General features: G+C 38.1%; 3 protein-coding genes across 3 annotated transcripts; 2 read left to right on the forward strand and 1 right to left on the reverse strand.

The window, feature by feature from the left end:
• The first annotated feature begins 1,967 nt into the window (after window positions 1–1,967).
• LOC148297773 (uncharacterized) lies at window positions 1,968–2,315 on the forward strand. The gene has a single exon (XM_088248199.1). The coding sequence runs from the start codon at window positions 1,968–1,970 to the stop codon at window positions 2,313–2,315; it is 348 nt and encodes a 115-aa protein (XP_088104325.1).
• A 7,380-nt stretch (window positions 2,316–9,695) lies between these two features.
• LOC110753122 (4-coumarate--CoA ligase-like 9) lies at window positions 9,696–12,715 on the reverse strand. The gene is made up of 6 exons (XM_021953933.2): window positions 11,596–12,715; window positions 11,281–11,476; window positions 10,485–10,630; window positions 10,295–10,362; window positions 10,085–10,187; window positions 9,696–9,967 (listed from the first exon to the last, which is right to left on the reverse strand). The coding sequence occupies exons 1-6, from the start codon at window positions 12,652–12,654 to the stop codon at window positions 9,854–9,856; spliced, it is 1,686 nt and encodes a 561-aa protein (XP_021809625.2). The 5' UTR covers window positions 12,655–12,715; the 3' UTR covers window positions 9,696–9,853.
• A 4,892-nt stretch (window positions 12,716–17,607) lies between these two features.
• On the forward strand, window positions 17,608–21,353 carry LOC110753110 (zinc finger CONSTANS-like protein (DUF3537)). The gene is made up of 4 exons (XM_021953920.2): window positions 17,608–18,658; window positions 19,279–19,710; window positions 19,811–20,117; window positions 20,752–21,353. The coding sequence occupies exons 1-4, from the start codon at window positions 18,203–18,205 to the stop codon at window positions 20,892–20,894; spliced, it is 1,338 nt and encodes a 445-aa protein (XP_021809612.1). The 5' UTR covers window positions 17,608–18,202; the 3' UTR covers window positions 20,895–21,353.
• The last annotated feature ends 65 nt before the right edge of the window (window positions 21,354–21,418 follow it).

Below are 21,418 nucleotides of genomic sequence, written 5' to 3' on the forward strand. Positions count from 1 at the left end.
CAGATATCGCCTAATATGCGATATCCGATCGACGATCAAACGATATCCAAATTTATATCCGAGCATACCATCGTGCTCGGAACGACATGAGGATGATCTTAGGACTCAAGGACTAGACCAAAAGTGGCCCATGCGCCAGCAGGGCATGGGTGTCCAAAGAGAGTGGAGCAACTTTTGTTCTTGGACCTACCCCAAAAAGTAGACGAAAATGGCCGAAAACCGGCAGATTTTCAATCACTTATTTGACCACTACAACGTAGAAATTTCTCCTAAGTACCACAACCAGAAACTAAAACATAGTGAGAGGATGAGAAAGCATACCTAGATCGAAGAAATTGGTGGCCGGAATCACCGGAACAACATCGTAAACTTTACATAAAAATCAGACGGTTTTCTTGATATTCCGGCAACCAAAGGCAGAGGTGGCGGCGGTTGAGGGGTTGGGTAGGAACAGGAAGTCGAGCTTGACGTTTTTGGTACCGGTCCGGCCGAATTTGGTGGCCGGACGTGCTAGGTGGGTGAATAGTAACAACGCAAAAGGGGGGGGGCTGAAACTAAGGTACTATAGCGGTACTGTTTGCTGCAGTAACAATTTTAAAAATTTCAACTCGGAATTGGGCGTGCCGCATGTCTAAAAACTGATATCGACGATGTTGAAACAAAAAAATTCACCCAAATAAATATTATTATTTATCTCAAACAAAAGTTAGATGATAAAGTCAAACCAACATGGGTTCCCAAATTTTTTGGGATATCTGTTATTGTAAAGCTAAAAGCTGATCAGTTGAAATTCAAAAGGTGTTGTGTTTTCAAAGGAGTCTTATCTAGTTGGCCTATAAAAAGGCTACAAAAAAAAAAAAAAAAAAAAAAAAAAAAAAAAAAGACTGGAGGAGAATTTAGAGGAGTGCAAAGAAGAGAAAAAAAATTTATATAGGTACTCTGTCATCTTTTTTTTTTTTTTCTCTGTTGGGCATGGCATGCTACAAATCCATGGGTGAGAAATCCTAAAATTATTTGGATGTAAATCCATAGGTGAGAAACCCAGAAATTACTTGGATGCAAATCCATGGGTGAGAAATCCCAAAATTACTTGGATGCAAATCCATGGGTGAGAAATCCCAAAATTACTTGGATGCAAATCCATGGGTGAGATACCTCTCCTCTGCCTTTGGTGAACCTGATCAATGTTCTCCCTCTTTGTCAAAAAAGTAAAGGCACACTGATTTCTTCTGTGTCTGGACGGCTCTGAAACAAAAACAAACCAAAAAAAATCAGTTGTTTGGATAAGGTTCGGTGCATACAGAGGCGTGAACTAAAAAGAAAAGAAGTTGAAGACAGTCACGCTTTTTTTCTGGGCAGCTTGGTGTTGCTAAACATAGCAATAGCACACAAAAAAAATTTGAAGGACAACCACTTTTTGGTAGCTTGGTGTTGTTGCGCATAGCAACAACAAACAAGAAAAATGAACAAAAGGGCAGCCATGTAATTTTTTGGCAGCATATAAGAGCAACAACAAACAAAAATTGAAGAATAGTTGGCGGTTTGGAGTGTGAACAAGGAAGAAGAAAATATAAAAATATACATATATCTATGGTTGGAAAAAGAAGAAGAACAAAAGTCAAAACAAGAAAAGTAACCAAAGAAAGAAGGAAGGGAAAAAGTGGCGTACACAGCCACTTGGTGTTGCTAAGGAAAAAAGAGGAAAAAGACAAAAAAATTTGGGAACCTCTTGATAGTTGAGGCAACCTTTTTGTTGGTTTTCTACTTTTGTTTGCAACAGCTCCGTACCAATTGTGACTTTTAAAGGCTAAAGAGATACAATGTTTGCTCTCATTTTGGACTGATCTCAAGTATTCCAGATAAATATAGGAGTGTAAGGTCTGATTTTACTTGGAAACAAACTCCACAAAGAGTTGAACGGTCAAGCTGAAGCTTTCAATAAGGTATTGTGCAATATCCTAAAGAAAATGGTCTCAGGAAGTAAAAGAGACTGGCATGAACACCTCCCCGAAGCATTATGGGCTTATAGGACGACCATACGTAACTCAACAGGATGTACACCATACAATCTGGTGTTTGGCTCCAAGGCTGTTCTACCGTTAGAAGTCCAATTGCCATCGTTAAGGGTAACTTTACAGCTAACAAACCCCAATGAAAATGCAAATGTGAGACTGGCAGAATTGGAAGCTCTAGATCAGAAAAGACTGGCAGCTCAACAAAGGCTCGAAATATACCAAGCTCAGGTTGCAGGGGCATTCAACAAGAAAGTTAAGTTCAGATCTTTTTCAATTGGAGATTTGGTTTTAACTGTCTGAAGACCCTTTGTCATTACCAGGAAAATGCATGGTAAGTTTGAACCCAAGTGGGAGGGGCCCTACATCATTACTAAGGTTTTCTCCAATGGTGCTTACGAGTTGTCAAACTCCGAAGGCAAGTGCATATATTCTTGTGTGAATGGGAAATTCGTCAAGAAGTTTTATGCCTGATGGTTATTAAAAAAAAAGTTCAAAAATTAAAAATCCATTGGACTGAAAACCCGAAAGGACGGTTCAAGCAAAAGTTAGGGTAAATAAAAATGCTCGTTGGGCTGAAAACCTAAAAGGGCAGTCCAAGAAAAAATTAGAGCCCAAAAAAAAAACGCTTTGTGGGCTGAAAACCAAAAATGGTAGCCCAAGCAAAAGAACTACGGTTGACTTGATCCCTCAAAAGGGGTACGTAGGCAGTCTATTCCCTAAAAAGCTAGATTCAGTCACAAGACCCAAAATCCCCCTTCATTACCTCAATTCGAGGAAGGAGAACTACGTTCGGCTTGATCTCTTCACAAGGTACGTAGGCAAGCTAGACAAAAAGCTAGGTGCAGCCGTAAATTATCATAAATTCATTCTTGTCCACCAATGGTGTTAGCATGTGGTTAAACTGCCGTTTACTATGCAAGAACTCCAACTTCACATGAGTATAAACTGGGAAATAGGAAAGCAAAATCCTACAAAATCTTTATTATGAAAAATTTTCTTAGTGGAAAAACCACATTACAAGAGCAGAAAAAAAAATGCACAAAAAAGGCCTACCTACGAATTCTTGGTGGATGAACCACATTACAAGAACACTTATTGAAGGGAAAAAGCATGCTAAACAATAATAATAATAATAATAAGCTCATCTCTTAGAGCTCGCTACAAGAAGAAAACAGGGCATTGATCAGACAATGGATCTTTTGCTCTTGGGCCTTCATTGACCGTCGAGTGCTCCTGATCTGGGGAAGTAGATATTCTTTAGCATCAATTCTGGATTGTTGAAGCTATGTTGCTTGTTCATTCTGATGCTCCAATGAACTTTTGCATATTAAGGGAAGTTTTCTTAGCCTCATGCTCTTCCCGCATCTGGCGAGCTCTCTCTTCTGCTTCCCTGATGGTAGCTTCCTTGACATCCAAGTCTTCAATCTCTTTAGCAACCCTTGTAAGTTCTGTCTCAAGAGCCAGCTTGGTGTTTAAACATTCCTCATGTTGACGGATCAAATCGTGAATCACATCAACATTCACATCTCCTAAGGCTTCAATATAGGCACTGCTCTTGGAATGTTGCCTGGCAAGCTCAAAAATCCAGTCCACAAGCATGGCGAACTGTTTAAATGCAGTTTCACCACACCCAAGAATGTCAACTGTTGACCCCAAAAGTCAAAGGGCCATAATGATCTCAGAATGGTGCATATGAAGTTGAGCAGGTGTCTCTCAGGAGGAAAGTCGGCTGAAGATACCTTCAATTTCTCTGGTGATAAACTCTCGCCTACTCTGGTTCACTTCATTCCCAAGAATCTGACAAACAAAATTCTCGACTGATACCAAATTCTGAAAAGGTTGCACAACTGCTATGGGCCCTACACCTTCAGGAAATCGATCATCGACTGGACCATCCTGAACGTGTTGAAGTTCAGATTATGTAAAGAAGGGGTCTGACCCACTGTCACCCAGGTTGGAGTTAGTACTCTCATGAAGAATTCTCTCCTCTTCACTTGAGGAAAGGACCTCAAATACTAGGTTATCTGCATTAATAGGCTCCATTTCGCGAGGAAAAGAGATGTCATCAAATCTCATTTTCCCTTGCACCGGATTGGAACTCTCTTCGTCAGGTACATGGTTACAGCTACCAACCTCAACCCTGTTGTGATTTTCATGGCGTGCCCTTTTGAGGTGTGAGTCTCGATTAACCCTTGGGTGCATCACGTGATTAACCCCTGAGGAATGTTGCTCTTTAGCATTACGAATTCTCTTCTTGTGTCCTCTGCTCAAAGAAGCACCATGAGGAGGTGAAGATGAATTGAGGCCTTTTTTGCCCATGCCTGTCGAGATACGTTTCAAATTATCAATCACAAAAACATGGTCCCTCTTTTGGACGTGCCTGTCTACAACTGAGAAAATTTTTGACATAGAAAATCCCATGTAAGGTGCACATGCAGTCATCCACCATCTACAATACCACCAAGAGCGAGCCTATGCGGGTAGAGCGCGGAACATAAAAACGTGTTGTCGTATCCATGCGAAGGAGGACGGCTTGTGCTTTTGCCAATTTTTCAATCCCACATCGTTATCTCTCACAGACGCTAAATAAAAGTTTGTTCGCTGGAACTCCTTGGTCAAAACCAAACTGGCGAGCAAATCTGTTTGCGTAATAAGGCTCCAACCAAAGATGGCCACCCACCCTTGCAGGAAGAAATGCAGAGCGCATGCAAATCAAGTACTCAAAAATATCATCTACTAGTGTCTCTGTGTCTAAAATGATATAATCTTCTTGAGCAAGGAAGACACTGGGGCGATAAACCACAGACTTTCTTTTGAAGATTATCCTAGCTCAAGTGGGGTCAACATACTTGGCCTTGATTTGGCTGTACCTAGCAAGAAGAGGGTAATATGCTAGAAAGTCACTGTCACATCGACGTGTAGTCAGGCCAAGGCCTCTAAGGTGAGTAGCAACTGTGCCAAGAGCATGGTAAATAACACCTAACACCGCTGGAGCACGTGAAACCTTGAGCCCATGGGCCATCAAACTTGCCATATAGAAACACTCAAGCCTTATGGCCTTGCTAGTAGGCATGACAAAATGGCTAAGCCAAAAAGCTAAGAAAGCAGCCAGCTGACCTTCGTGAGAAATGTTCAAAGGAAGTTTACTAGCCTCAGCTACTTGTTTAGGAATTATGTTCTTGCCATTTCCAGTAGCACCATATACAGCTTCGCCTCGGAAAAAATGCCCAACCCAGTGATTGCAGTAAACTTAACCTTTCTGATGGAAAATGTGTAACTATGCATGGATTCTCAAAAGTTCGCCAACACTCAAATGATACAAGTCTTTACGGCATAATTCTTCGTTTTGAGGGATGAACTCGTCGTATGGGAGACCCAAAATTGGTAACCCGCCAATTACTTCCAAGTTCTATAGGTATTTTGTCATCTTTATTTTTCTTTTCTATGTTGGGCATGGCATGCCGCAAATCCATGGGTGAGAAACCCAGAAATTACTTGGATGCAAATTCATAGGTGAGAAACCCCAAAATTACTTGGATGCAAATCCATAGGTGAGAAACCCCAAAATTATTTGGATTCAAATCCATGGGTTATACCTCTCCTCTGCCTTTGGTGAACCTGATCAACGTTCTCTCTTGCTGTAAAAAAAAAAAAAAAAAAAAAAAAAAAGTAAAGGCACACTGATTTCTTCTGTGTCTGGACTGCTCTGAAACAAAAACAAAACAAAAAATAAATCAGTTGTTTGGATAAGGTTCGGTGCATACAGAGGCGTGAACTAAAAAGAAAAGAAGTTGAAGACAGTCACGCTTTTTTCTGGGCAGCTTGGTGTTGCTACACATAGCAATAGCAAACAACAAAAATTGAAGGACAGCCATGTTTTGGTAGCTTGGTGTTGTCGCACATAGCAACAACAAACAAGAAAAATGAACAAAAGGACAACCACGTAATTTTTTGGCAGCATATAAGAGCAACAACAAACAAAAATTGAAGAATAGTTGGCGGCTTGGAGTGTGAACAAGGAAGAAGAAAATATAAAAATATACATATATCTATGGTTGGAAAAAGAAGAAGAAGAAAAGTCAAAACAAGAAAAGTAACCAAAGAAAGGAGGAAGGGAAAAAGTGGCGTACACAGCCACTTGGTGTTGCTAAGGAAAAAAGAGGAAAAAGACAAAAAATCTGGGAACCTCTTGATAGTTGCGGCAACCTTTTTGTTGGTTTTCTACTTTTGTTTGCAAAAGCTCCGTCCCAATTGTGACTTTTAAAGGCTGAAGAGATACAATGTTTGCTCTCATTTTGGACTGATCTCAAGTATTCCGGATAAATATAGGAGTGTAAGGTCTGATTTTACTTGGAAACAAACTCTACAAAGAGTTGAATAGCTATCATGTTATTTCAATCGGCTGGTGGACCAAAGCTCTTTTGGGCTCCTTCCTCGTGGGCTAACTGACAATAAATAGCAAAGGCCCAAAATAGAATAATGGGCTGTCCAAAATAATTGCTCATTATTCTCAAAAGTCCATAATATTTAATGGGTGGACTAAATAAATATTGATTAAATTTACAAAGGCCCAAATTTCCTATTATACGGTTCATGGATCAATTTAAAAAATCCTCATAGTCATATTTGGGTCCAAAGGTAAATGTCAATTTTAGAAAATTAGTGGGTTAATAAAAAGGCTTAATTACAGTAATGCCCCCTGAAATTTTGGTCAAATCTCACTTTACCCCCCCAAACTTAAAATGGCCCACTTTCATCCCTTGACCGAGGTTTTGTGACCCACTTTGCCCCTGCTGTCAACTCCATCCAAAACTCTGTTAACTTTGATGACGTGGCAGTGGTATTTTTTAAATTTATTTTAATTTTTAATTATTAAAATTATTAAATTATATTTTTAATTATTAAAATTATTTAATTATATTTTTATTTATATACAAAATTACAAAAACACCCCTGCCATGTCATCAGATTTAACAGAGTTTGAATGGTGCTGACGGCAGGGGGCAAAGTGGATCACCAAACCTCGGTCAAGGGATGAAAGTGGGTCATTTTAACTTTGGGGGGGTAAAGTGAGATTTGATCCAAGTTTCAGAGGGCACTACAGTAAATAAGCCTAATAAAAATTGCTCACTATTTTTCTTGGACATTGACAAAAAGAAAGATGGTACAAAACCATCCAATTTTCCCTATGGGTCATCTACCCATGAAAATTCCAATGAGATTAAATTCAAATCTCTCAAACAAAAATTCTCAATTAGTGGGCCACATTTAGCCATTAATTTCCAATCATTCCCATGGGTCATCTACCCATGCAAATTTCAATGAGATTAAATTCAAATTTCTCAAACACAAATTCTCAATTAGTGGGCCACATTTACCCATTAATTTTCAATTTTTCCCATAGGTCATCTACCTATGAAAATCTCTAAATTGTCCCAAAGACACAAATTCTAAATTAGTGGGCTGGCACACTTACCCATTAATTTCTAAGTTTGGAACTACGTCGGTTTGATCCCATCAAGGATACGTAGGCAGTCTAGCATCCTAATAGACACAACCGCAATCAAATTTGAATCACTGGTTATATCAACCAAATTCCCACAAATCAAATCTCCACACAAATCATTTTGGAACTACGTCGATTTGATCCCATTAAGGGTACGTAGGCAGTCTAGCATCCTACTGGACACAACTGCAACCAAATTTGAATCACTGGTTACATCAACCAAATTCTCACAAATCAAATCTCTCTCCATACAAATCATTTCCGAACTACATTGGTTTGATCCCTTCGAAAGGATACGTAGGCAATCTAGAGACTCAATCTAAATGCAACCGCCCAAATCTCGAATCCAAACAGAATCTCTGGTTTATTCTTAACCAAATTCACCCCAAACACACATCAAAATTAAATCCCAGGTTTATAAATTTAAATTCACTCAAACACTTTCTCAATCAAATTCATACAAATCTTTCCTTTTGCAATGAGTCAATCATTCATTGCAATTCTTTGGACTACGAGTGGCTTGATTCCCGCGAGGAATACGTAGGCACCCTGAGGTTGGATTTGGGAGCAGCCGCAAAACCAAACACGCACGTTCTGTTTCTTTATGATGTAATCAAAGGGTGTTCCCTTGAAGCAAGGGATTGTGATTAAGAGACTTGCGTCTCGAATGGGTCGAACCTAAAATAATAAAACCCCATTATTTAATTAGTGGTGATGAACTTAAGTTGGGAGGTTCACATTTTTCTTCAAGAGACGAGCTCTATGAAATGGTACTGCTAGAATCCCCAAATTCTTTCCCGAACAAAAAGTCAATTTTTAAACCCATTAAAATATTCCCGAGGTAAAATTGTCTTTTATTTGAATATTTTAATAATTAAATAATAATTTATGATCGGGTTATTAAAAAAATAACATGATATTTTCTTTATTTTTTAAATTAATTCAAAACTATAAAATAATAAAACAACAACGACAAAAAGTAACCCCCCAAAAAAAAAAACCATCCCACCAAACCTCTCTCTTCCAACCTCTTTCTCTCTATGCCCATTTCTTCATTGTGGGTCTGCAACAGCCTTTCACTCCTCTTTGCAGGTCTTTGAGTGGGTAGTGTAACTCCATCACCATACCACCACCACCTACAGGGGTCTAGGTTTTTTTACAGAAAGAAAGGGGGAAGAAATAGATGGAGGGAGAGAGGAGGAAGGGACAGGGAGGGTGGGATTTGGGGAGGAAAAGATGGGGCGCTGGGGCGATGGTTATCGGGTTAGGGGCTAGGAGGTGGGAGAGGGAGAGAGGTTTTTTTCTTTTGATTTTTAGTTTTTAATTTATTTAGTATTTTATTTAACTAGATTGTTTTACCTCTGTATTTGAAGGCAACATTAACAAAATAAAATGGTAGGACCAATTCGTTGATTAATATAGTGTTGGTGAACCGTTTGAAAGAATAATTTAGTTGAGAGACCAAACTACAACACGTGTACAAGTTTGAGGACCACTTGAGTAAATAACCCTATATATACATAGATTATACATATTACATAGATTATATACATATATATACGTGTATATATGTATATTATAGTATACGTGTATATATGTATATTAAACATTGGTGAGCATACAACTAGTTAATCCTCCCTTTCCACAAGGGTTTATTAGTGCCCTCCTCCTAAGGAGGTATTTTTGGTGGGCCCGGTATTAGCAATCTCATTTTAGACTAGGATTAGATGAAACAAACATAGGACTAAATACCTGTTTGGGATGGCTTATTTTCGCCAAAAACCTACTTCACTTTAAAGTTAAGCAGTTTAAGGTGTTTGGTAAAACTAAAATATCTGATTATTTTAAACCCTTTTAAAAGCAATGGCATTTTGACATCGGCTTTTAAAAGCAAGCTATATCGCTTTTCAAAGCTGCTTTCAAAAGAAGCATAGATGAGCATTTAATGATTTTTTTAATTCCCAAAATACCATAATTAATGTTTAAAAATGACACCACCTCTACCTTCACATCCAACTTTGCCACCTCCACCACGACCGCCACCACCTCTACCACCACCACATCCTCATCCTCCACCTTCATCACCATCACTACACCTCTTTCACTACCACCTTCACCGACATCTCTTTCACCACTACCTCCATCACCACCACTACCACCACATGATTAATGCATAACACTTTCAACATTATATCTATTATTTTAGTCATTATTCATAGTTACAACAATTTCATATTAAAATTTACCAAACAGTTTTGATACTGCGGCAATCATATTAACATTCTAGAGTTTACAAATCTAAATGTAACACCAGAAGAAAAGAAACTGGAGTTTACAGCTTGGATAATGCAAGTTTGATTAATTCCTTCCTCATCACTTTACCCTGTGCACTCTTTGGTATTGAATTGATGAATGCGACTCGTCGTATTTTCTTATAAGGTGCAACCTAAAATTGACAGAGAAAATTTTAGTAGCCCTAATAATTTCATGCAAAATTGTGTGATCAAAATTGGTGAAATCATCCTTGTACGGTATGATCAGGTCATGAGAATATCTTAATCACCTGTTTGGCAATAAAATCCTTGACCTGCGATTCGTCAACGAAACTTCCAGAGCTCCTCACCACAAAGGCCATGGGTACTTGACCTACTTCTTCATCAGGGTACCTGCTAGCAACAGAAATATGGTTTTACAAAGAAGCTCAAACAGCTGCCACGCCACATTCAAACGATACTAAACAGATTGACAGTATGAGACAGGAGAAATTACGTACGGAATCACAGCTGCATCAACAATATCTGGATGGGATTGAAGCAGATGCTCCAACTCTGCCGGGGCAACCTAATGCGGATATATAAGCAACACACCCTCAGCATTTCATAAATAACTCCATTGAAGCAAAGTAGAAAACATGTTTAGTTTTAGTTTAGTTGATGGATTTGCAAGGTTTAAAGCAGACAAACCTGGTAGGCTTTGTACTTAATCAATTCCTTTATCCTATCAACAAAAAATAGATAACCATCGTTATCAATATAACAAAGGTCTCCAGTTTTTAACCATCCTTCCGAGTCCAAAGCTGCGGCAGTTGCTTCTTCATCACCAACGTAACCTACAGTAATTTAATTAATTAAAAGATTAAAAGATAATCATTATTAAAAATGAAAAAAACACTCCATTAGAAAATTAACATTACTGGCCCCGTTTGGTTCACGGAATGAATTTGATGGGAAATCATTTCCCATGTCATTTCCCAAGGGATGGGAAATGTTGATTCCTTTCCCATGTTTGGTAATGCCGGGAAAGTGATCCGGAAATATCACTTTATTTTCTTTCCCATGTTTGTTTTGAGTAGGAATGGAAAACAAATTTTGTTTAGTTTCCCAATTGTACCCCTATTATAAAAAAAAAAAGAATACCAATAATTGTTGGATAAAAATTGTAATTATGAATTGTTAGTAAGGACAAATTAGTAAAAAAAATTGTATTTAATGCTAGTTTTACTTTCCCATGGGAAGGGAAAGTGAAACCCAAGGAGGAAGGAAGGATTCACTTTCCCTCCTACTTTCCCATGTGCTAGGAATCGCTTTCCCATGCCTGACTTACCAAACATGGGAAAGGAATTGATTTCCCATGCCCAAGATTCCTTTCCCATGAACCAAACGCAGCCTAAGAGGCTCGTAGCTCAAGTAATTTAGAGCAGATAATGTGTTCAAATCCTTCACCCTCAATATCGCTTGTGTAAAAACCAACATTACGTACCTTTCATAATGCATGGTCCTCTAACCCAAATCTCCCCTTGCATCAGAGGAGGCAACCCAATGCCAGTCTCAGTGTCAGCCTCAACAATCTTGACCTCAATATTTGGCATCAGCTTTCCGTTAGCTCCTTCCACTCGCGTTTCTTCCGGGCCCACTGCCCCAAACACTCGGGCCGTTGTCTCCGTTAGCCCATATCCCTGCACAACCACAGCCCACCACAAGGCCCCCAACAAAACGACAGCATATTCAATGTCGTTAAAATCTTCAAGCTCTTTCAACATATTGAATAGTGAACATGCAATATCTTTACACTGACCTGTGCTACTTGTATGTTCGGGAGCCGCTTCTTCAACTTGTCGATGACACTCTTCGCAAGCGGAGCACCGCCGCAAGTGATCACTTGCAGCGAGCTCAAATCGTAGCCGCCAGTCTCATTCCCATCCCCGTGCTTTACCACGGCCACAGCCACCGGCGGGGCCCAGGCCACGTGGGTGATTCTGAACCGCTCGATAGCTCTCATCATCGCAACCAAATCAAACCTCCCCGATATCGACGCCAGCGTGTCCCCCACAGCCAAAACCCTCAGGCAGAACGCGATCCCGTACACGTGGAAAAACGGCACCGTACAGAGAGCCACAACGGCTTGTGGAGAAGCCGCGGCGGCGCTTCGAACTGCGTAGACGCTGGCCAACGTTGATATCCAGTTCCGGTGAGTCAACGCCACGCCTTTGACCCTCCCGGTCGTCCCCGACGAGTAGAGAATCGTCGCGGTGTCCGATTGGCTCACTTGAATTCGGCGAGGCTCTGCGGCGGCGTGAGACGTCATCATGGACTCGAAATCGGCCGAGTCGAGGAGAACAGTCCCGAGACGGAGCGAATGGATTTTATGAGCGGTGGCGGAGGTAGCGAAGGCAACGGCGGGTTTGCAGATGTGGATTTGGCGAGAGAGGTCGGGAATGGAGCTGGCGGGGTTGGAAGGAGAGACGATGACGCCGAGGGAGAAGAGAGAGAGGTAGAGGACGGGGACGTGGAGAGAGTTGGGGGAGAGAATGAAGGCGCAATCTCCATGAGAGAGGCCGAGTTGGGATTGGAGAGAGAAGGCTAGGGATTGGACTCGGCGAGTGAACTCGGGGTAGAGAACTCGGAGGCCGGTGGCGGCGTCAAGGAGGGCAGGAGTGGAAGGCGGGGGAGGAGAGTGTTGGAGATGGGAGAGAATGTAATGGGTGACGGAGAGGGGCGTGTTTTGGGGAGGGAGAGGAGCTTTGGGCCTGAGGCTGTGGAAGATCTTGGTGGTTGAGCAAAACCCGCTCTTTGGATCAATAGCGGCGCTGCTGCTATTGCTAATGGTAGTCTGCTCATCCGCCTTATTCACCATTTGAGTATGAGTTTGAGAATTCGAATTGGGAAATGGAGGTATCCAAATTAGGTTTGGATACTTCCAGTTGTCTAATATGAAATGTCATAATTAGTTAGTTGTGTGACATTAAATGTATGTTGACAGTAGCCAACGTGGAATTATGAAATACTTTGCATTTTGTCGAATGCGTCATTTTCTTATCGCTTTCTAATTTCTAGTTGTAGGAGGGACACTGGCTAGTATGAAATGTCAACTATTAAGTAATTTAAAACATGTTATGTGTGTGCATGTCGTATTTTTCTTATCGCTTTCTAATTCCCATATGTAAACGATAAAAATGATATTGATTACTCATTTTGCCCTTTTACTCTTACTTAAAAATGATTAAAAACCCAATTTACTCTTACTTAAAAATGATTAAAAAACCCAATTTACTCTTACTTAAAAATGATTAAAAAAACCAATTTACTTTTACTTAAAAATAATTTAAAAAAACCCTAACTTAACTAACACCTAAACTTAACGTCTTTGGAAGTTTTTTTTCCTTCTTCCTCCTCTGCAACTTAGAAACAACAGGAGCCAACTAATACCTTTTTAACTTTAACTTGCATAACTTGCATCAATTCATTCCAAATTACACAATTAATAATTCAGCAAATTAGGTGATGTGGATATGACGACTGTACCCGTGCAATTAACTTCTCTCAAATGTACAATTATCAGTGTCATCATCTCTCCTTCCAACCCCACATGCTCCATTTCGTTGCTGAGAAATCACAACCCTCAAACCAAATGAGATTCAAATTCCAAACTTTCGTTTCTCTTCCGAAATTTCTCAACAGCCAAACATGGCATTTGAATGAGGAACAAAATGCGATAACAAAACCTTGCAAACAAAAAGTGGAATTGTCTCTCTTCATCATTTGTGGGCATAAATTCCCTGTTTTTTTTCTTTGAAAACGTAGAGTTTGCTACTTCTATATTTTCTTTACATGACTTATATGTTCTTTCTCACTCTAGGTTTTCTATTATTTGGGTAAACTTAATGATTTAATTTCCTATGCCCATGGAGCTAGTTTCTTATTCGAAGATTCTTGTTATGGTCATACTCTTCTTGGTAAGAATGTTATTGTGTTCTAAGATTGGAGAAAAAAAATATTGATGAGCGATGCAGACATGCAGAGGAGGAAGAAGTTAAAAATAAACTTCTAGAGATGTTAAGTTTAGATGTTAGTCATGTTAGGGTTTGTCCAGAGACGTTAAAAATAAACTCCCCACCACCACCACTACCACAACCACAACCACTAACTTCACCTTCATCACCACCATCACCTTCACCTCCATCTCTTTCACCACCACCACTACCACCACATGATTAGCACATAGCACTTTCAACATCATGTTTATTTTAGTCATTATTCACAGTTACAACATTTTTATATTAAAATTTACCAAACTGTTTTGACACTGCTTTTTGTATTAACAGCATTTAAAAAATATTGTTTACCAAAAGTGGACATGTTTTACTTTACAGCTAATTATTTTCAAAGTACAACAGAAGCAACGTTTTAAAAAAGTGACAGCAATCCCAAACATGAGACTAAATATACCTGTTTGGGATTGCTTATTTTTGCCAAAAACCTGCTTCACTTTAAAGTTAAGCAGTTTAAGGTGTTTGGTAAAACTAAAATATCCGATTATTTTAAAAGTAATGGTCTTTTGACAGCAGCTTTTAAAAGCAGGCTATGCCGCTTTTCAAAGTTGCTTTCAAAAGAAGCATGTATGAGCCTTTAACGATTTTTTTAATTCCCAAAATACCATCATTAATTTTTTTTTAAATGACACCACCTCTACCTTCACATCCAACTTTGCCACCTCCACCACGACCTCCACCACCTCTACCACCACCACATCCTCTCCTCCGCCACAACCACCACCTCCACCTCCTCCATCTTCACCACCATCACCACCGCCACCTCCTCCTCCTCAACATCCACCATCTCCACCATCACCACCTCCACCTCAACAACCGCCATCCCTACCACCACCACCTCCACCTTTATCACCATCACTACCACCTCTTTCACTACCACCTTCACCTACATCTCTTTCACCACTACCTCCATCACCACCACTACCACCACATGAATAATGCATAACACTTTCAAAATCATGTCTATTATTTTAGTCGTTATTCATAGTTACAACAGTTTCATATTAAAATTTACCAAACGGTTTTAATATTGCTTTTTGTATTAATAACACTTTAAAAATATTGTTTACTAAATATGGAGCTGCTTTACTTTACAGCTAATTATTTTCAAAGCACAGCATAAGTAATTTTTTTTTTATAGTAAATTGAGATTAGAACCATAAAATTCATTTTTAATCAATTACAACCCTTTCCTCTATTTTTCTATTTAAAATACCCAATTTTTTCAAATAAAACCTATGACTAGGATCCAAGTAAGCAAGTTACCTAATCTAGCTTAAAATATGATTTATTATATTTTTCGGATTCCAAAACTACCCATATTTACAAGTTAACGTGTTATGTGGGGGTGTAACTAATGACACACATTGAATTTGGAAAGATCTTCAAATGGTTGTAATGGATGTAGGAATTAATTTAGAAACTTATTTGAAATCAAATATTAAATTCAATATTAACGTATTAGTAATCTACATGTGATTAACGTTTTGGTTTATTTAATAAAAAAATTATGTTGTTTTCCTTTTATGAATTATACTACTAGTAATCTATTTTATTATAGTTTTATGAATAATAGTGTATATTCTAATTATGTTGAAAAATATTTTGATAATCTATTTATTGTTTGTTTTATGAAAAACATTTTTTTAAATGAACCTATTTTTTTCTTTAAATAATGTACCCTTTTTTCTCTAAATAAAGTACCTATTTTTTTGTTTTATGAAAAATAATTTGATCTTATTGTTTGTTTTATGAAAAACAATTTTTTTTTAAATGAACCTATTTTCTCTCTCCAAATAATGGACCTATTTTTTTTCTCTAATAATGTACCTAGTAAAACAATGTACCTATTATATATATATAAATGAACCTATTTTTCCTCTCCAAATAATGTACCTACACACATTCATACGTATATTGTAAAATAATTTACCTATGAGTAAATAATGTACCTATATTTTCTATAAATTATTGTGTACCTATTTTTAATTTATGAAAAATGTACAGAAATTTCAATTTCAAAGTAACTGACTTAGTTTTTTTTTTAAATTTTTTTGGTAAATAATATACCTATATTTTATTTAAAATAATATTTTTATATTTTTATACGTATATATTTATATTTATATTTTTCATAGGCACATTATTGGATATGTAATTTACATATATAATTTTTTTTGGTTTGCAATTTTAGGGGCCAATATGTGAGAGGGAATGACAACCGAAAGAAATGGGGTGGTTGATATGTTATTAATAGGGAGTATTAATTACAATTATGGCAGTTAATGAAATACTTGAAATAAATTATAAATAAAATATGAAGTCTGGTGGTAACGATGTAAAAATATAGGAATACTATGACCTCTTATATCTTACTAGTCATTTAAATTTAAAATTAGGTTTTACACATAGATTTGTAGAGTGATGGGTATATGTCTAAGAAATAGAAAATGTAGGAATCTATATTAGACAAGCCTATTTTTTTTTTTAAGTAAAAATAATACCAAACTGGCCCTAAATTTTGTCCAAACCAATCCAAGTGGAACCTTTGTAACAAACAGCTCGATAACTTCCTAGAGGATAACAAATAACTTGTCAATCACATAAAGAAATGTTGTATATTCTTATATTTTTTTAGTAACATCTCGTCAAAAGATGCTTTGTATATATTTTGGGGATCCTATCATATCATTTACTCATGGATCGCTTTTGCTTTCCCAAAATGTTAGCTGAGATGTGTGGTGGAGCTTAGCTAAAGGCAAACAACAAGACGTTTTTCCCTTACTCGTGAAGAAGGCTTTCAAATTATAATTAATTTTCGAAACAAAATTATACTAGTGAGGCATTGTCAAGATTTAATACAAGGTAATTAACTCTAGTTAATTTTGTTAATTCCTTTGGCGGCTCTAGTGACAACTTGTTATTTAAGAATGGAAATGGGGGGTCCGGACCTAAAAGACAAAAGCTAAACACAAGCATAGTTCATAGTCTGTTAATTAAAATAAAAGAAGAGTCTATCCGTAAGAAACATCGATTAATGAAATTTATATATTTTAAATAATTATTATAAAAAACAAATGGGTATTGAAATTATGCATTGAGGCTTTCTTATGTGGTTGTGTGACACAGATATTGAAATTATTCAAATTCTAAACATAAGGAAATGAAAAACTTACGCAAGTTCCATATTAAAATCCATGAATTAATACCTGAAAAATTAAGAATTAGATTCATTTAGGAGAGCTATTGATCTCATATGCATTCATTCTCTTCTCAATTTATGACTTCCCCGATTTATGATTCCATAATTCCGTATAAGTAAATATGAAATTTTGAATCACTTTCTTGCACAAGAACTCTCTTTCCCTATTTACAATTACACCTTCCTCCACTTATACAAAATTCTCACTATCTCATCACGTAACCCAAAAAAGAAAAGCATCACTCTCTCAATCATGGCACTCCAACTCACTAAACAAAACAATTCCACCCTCCCTAACCCTCTCATTAGTCACTAACCCACCAATTATTAAACTTAAACCCCAATAAAAGCGGCCTAATCTTGCTTATTAGTTTCACATGGGTTGGGTCAGTGATTGCTCCAGTGTGTGCGGCCAGGATTGGCTCAGCTCAAACAGGCCTATGGAAACAGAAACAAGTATTTATTTGGCGGGAACCCCGAGACTTGGAATTGGAAAAGGTTTGTGGTTTAAGAATCCTGAATAACAAATTTGGTTTTATGTATTTGCATCCGAGTGTCGCATAAGCAAAGCGCAGTCAGATTACAGATCCGACAATTGTAATGAGTCATTTTTGTCCCTTTTATTTCCGATACCTGTCACTCATACTCATTCATCATTTTCTCTTCACAATAAAGAATTCGAGATGGCAAAAAGTTGGAAAGAGATTCCAATTCCCAGGTCTCCAGGTAAGTATATTGGCCAAAAAGACAAAAACCTTCACCGGAAAGAGTCACCGAAATCCTACGGTTACGAATAGACTATTTCTTCCCCCCAATGATCAAACGGCTCAAATTCAATAACGAGCCTTCTGTTCAAACGATTCTTTTGGTCTTGTTGGCATACGTTGCAGTCTTTTTTTTTAAATATTATTGTTACGTTCGGTGATCTGATTGATTAGTTGCTTCCTGAACGAAAGGGAAAGGGACTTAAAAAACTTGAAACCTGGGTTTGATCTGACTGATCTGATTCTCAATCCGACAGGCTGAACATGTCAATGGTTTTTGAACTTTCCTACTTATAGCACCAAAATCTCCACTGGGTTGCTACCATTTTAGCTCCAAACCCATCAAAATCAAAACTTTCGTCTCCCCAATTAAGCTCTAAGTTGTTCATGGCTAATCCTTGTTTAAAAACAGAGGAGCCACCAGCCCAAAACACCCCTCTTCTTGATTCTAATCACAACAACAACCACCACCAAGGAGTAGAAGAAGGATACAAAGATACCCAATTGGACCAAACCCTTCAATGGCTAGAAACCTCTCTCACTCTATTGGGTTTCAGTCAATCTTCTTTCTTAAGCCTTGCCATGTCTTGGACTGCTCTTGTGCTCATAGGTGTGATGCTTCCAGTGCTTGCGGTTGAGCTCTTCAACTGCTCGGATTGCGAGAAGTATCAGATAAAAAGCTTCGAGCTCGTTATCGTCGGCTCGCAGGCGTGTCTTGCCACGGTGTCTTTGCTCTGCCTCTCTCACAATCTTCGAAAGTATGGTCTTCGGAGGTTCCTCTTTGTCGACCGCTATAGCGGCCATATGTTGCGATTTCGAAACGATTACATTAAGCAGATAAAGGTAAGATCGTTTAGTGTTTGATATATTTCTTGCTGCTGCTGCTTATTTAAAATGGTTTGCTTGATGATTGTGTTATGAAGAGGTTGTCGTGCTTTGCTTCATATATATATCAATCCCAAATGTGATCTTATGGGCAGTTTCATAGTTGTGTGAAATTTGGTAATTCAAATTTATAGTCTTGAATGTGAGCCAAAGTTGTCACCTTTTGGCCTTGATGAGTAAATATTATTCATACAACTCTGTAAAGGGCCTAATGACAAGTAGGATTACATGGTATGCAACATAATGTACTTACCAAAATTCAGCATCCTTCCTTTCTACTTCGAAACCTGCAGAAAGCATAACTGAAGTCTTTCGTTTTCTTGTTTTCTCAATTTTATATTTGTTCATCAATGGCCCATAGGCATAGCACATTCACCTTTCTGTTATCCATTCAACAAGTAACTTTCTTTCTTTCACTAACTGCAGCCTGCAAATATTGAAAAGACTTATCAAGTATAGATTCATTGTTGTTAGTTAACTATTTCATTTGTTTATTTTTAAACGTCTAGACATTTTTGGCCAGAAGTTTCCAATAATTTACTATGCTAAGAATTTCCCTGGATACCATTTCTTCACAGGGTTCTTTACGCTTGCTCATTTGGTGGGCACTGCCATGTTTTCTTCTGAAGACTGTACGTGAGGTTGTCCGCATGATCTATGTCCGTCATGATTCATGGGGGGTGTCAGTTGCTATTTTATTAGCTTTGGTTCTGTCATGGGCCTATGTGAGTACAATCACTCTAACAGCCAGCATTTTGTTTCACCTGGTCTGCAATTTGCAAGTTATCCACTTTGATGATTACGCGAGGCTCTTGGAAAGGGAATCTGATGTGTTGATCTTTATGGAGGAGCATATTCGTCTGCGGTATCATCTCTCTAAAATAAGCCACAGGTTCCGGATCTTCCTTCTTTTGCAGTTCTTAGTTGTCACAGCAAGCCAGTTTGTGACTCTATTTGAGACCACAGGATACAGTGGAAAAATCACTTTAATAAATGGCGGAGATTTTGCAGTGAGTTTCGTGCTTTTTGTGTGTTTGCTTCTCAGTACATTCTGCAGTAATTAAGTTCAACGCATTAAATTTCCTTCCCTTTTTTGCCCCAAATTTCCAGGTCTCTACAATTGTTCAGGTTGTTGGCTTTAGTCTTTCTCTGCATGCGGCGACCAGAATTTCCCATAGAGCCCAAGGCATAGCATCAGTTGCCAGTAGATGGCATGCATTAGTAACATGCAGTTCTAATGAGACATCTCAAAACAGAAATTCAAACAGTGCGCTGAACTTGGAGGCTGCCAACACATTGAACTCACTGCATATTAGTTACTCTGAGAGTGATCTGGAATCAGTGGATTACGTTGCAATGCCTACAAATACCCAGCTGGCTTCATATATGTCCTCGTATCACAGGAGACAAGCTTTTGGTAACATTCTTCAACTTATAAGAATAAAAATTGGCTTATGTTTCCTTTAATGCTATGATCTACATGAGACAATATTATAATGAGAGACAAATCAACTAACAAATGCATATGAATACAAAGGGAAGCAAAAGGCTAGCTACTTTCCTTCACTTCAATTTGACATCATTTGACTATGGATCATGTGTTAAAACACTCAAATAAAATGTTGATGTATAGTTTGGTCACAGTGAGATTGTTGAGTGAATAAGCACCAGATATCGCTTTGTTAGTTTCATGTCTACACATACTATAGCAACATCATAGACAAGCTTATCAATCCTTCCAGGGTTCATATACAAGCTTCGAGGCTGAAAACCCATGAAACGTGTTGTTGGCTTGTCCTGCAAAAATGAACTCTTACCTTAACTCAGGGGATTTTCTTCCATCAGCTAATCAGTGGGCATTTTAGTTCAAATGTTTTTGAACTTTGAAAATTCAAGGACTGTTTATCTTTTTCATGTTTGAACAGGAGGCACTTTTAGTGATGTATCATTTGCTGCATGTCATATATGGTTTTCTTTTGTTCATTTTCACGTAGTTGGCTTCTGTGGGTTGTCCTTTGTCTCATGCTCCATCGCTTTATTCTCCAATGCAGTGATGTATTTGCAAACTAATTATGGGGGGATCACAATATTTGGATGGACAGTCGATAGAGGCCTCCTCAACACCATCTTTTTCATCGAACTATCTTTGATCACCTTTGTGCTCGGAAAGACACTAGTTTTTTCGTCAACTTAATAAGCGCCACTCTTTTCCGACCAGAATGACATCGGGAAATCAACCTGTGAACAAGATATTCAAGGTTTACGGCTGCGATTGTCGATCTGTTTCAGTTTGCAATTTCATCTCTTCGATTATTTCCCCATGACATCTGTTGGGAGGAGTTTGCATAACGATGCAGTTCTCAGAAGTGTCCACCTTGTTTCCGAATACAAGTCCAACAGCCACAGAAAAATAGGAAGAAACTTGTTTGTTGTAAATTCGTGCTTCTTTTACATACACCGAAAGTGCAATAGAGTTCAAGTCGATTGAGCAGCAACCATGTTTGAGTTGTTGTATTGAATGCCAAACCCTGTCTTCCATTCATATTTATTCATTTTTATTTTTTAAGTTGTAAAAGCACTCTCGTCTTTCTACTAATTTTTCAATTGAAAGAAGGCCCTCCACTATGAGAAATTTTTATATGTTCTGAGTAAACCACAATGCGCTCTTGATACGAAATAAAATGCCAACTCAGAATTGATTTTTCATGTTCCGAAATA

The sequence above is a fragment of the Prunus avium genome, chromosome 1 (genome assembly GCF_965620075.1).
Source record: "Prunus avium chromosome 1, drPruAviu1.hap1.1, whole genome shotgun sequence".
Classification (NCBI taxonomy): Eukaryota; Viridiplantae; Streptophyta; class Magnoliopsida; order Rosales; family Rosaceae; genus Prunus; species Prunus avium.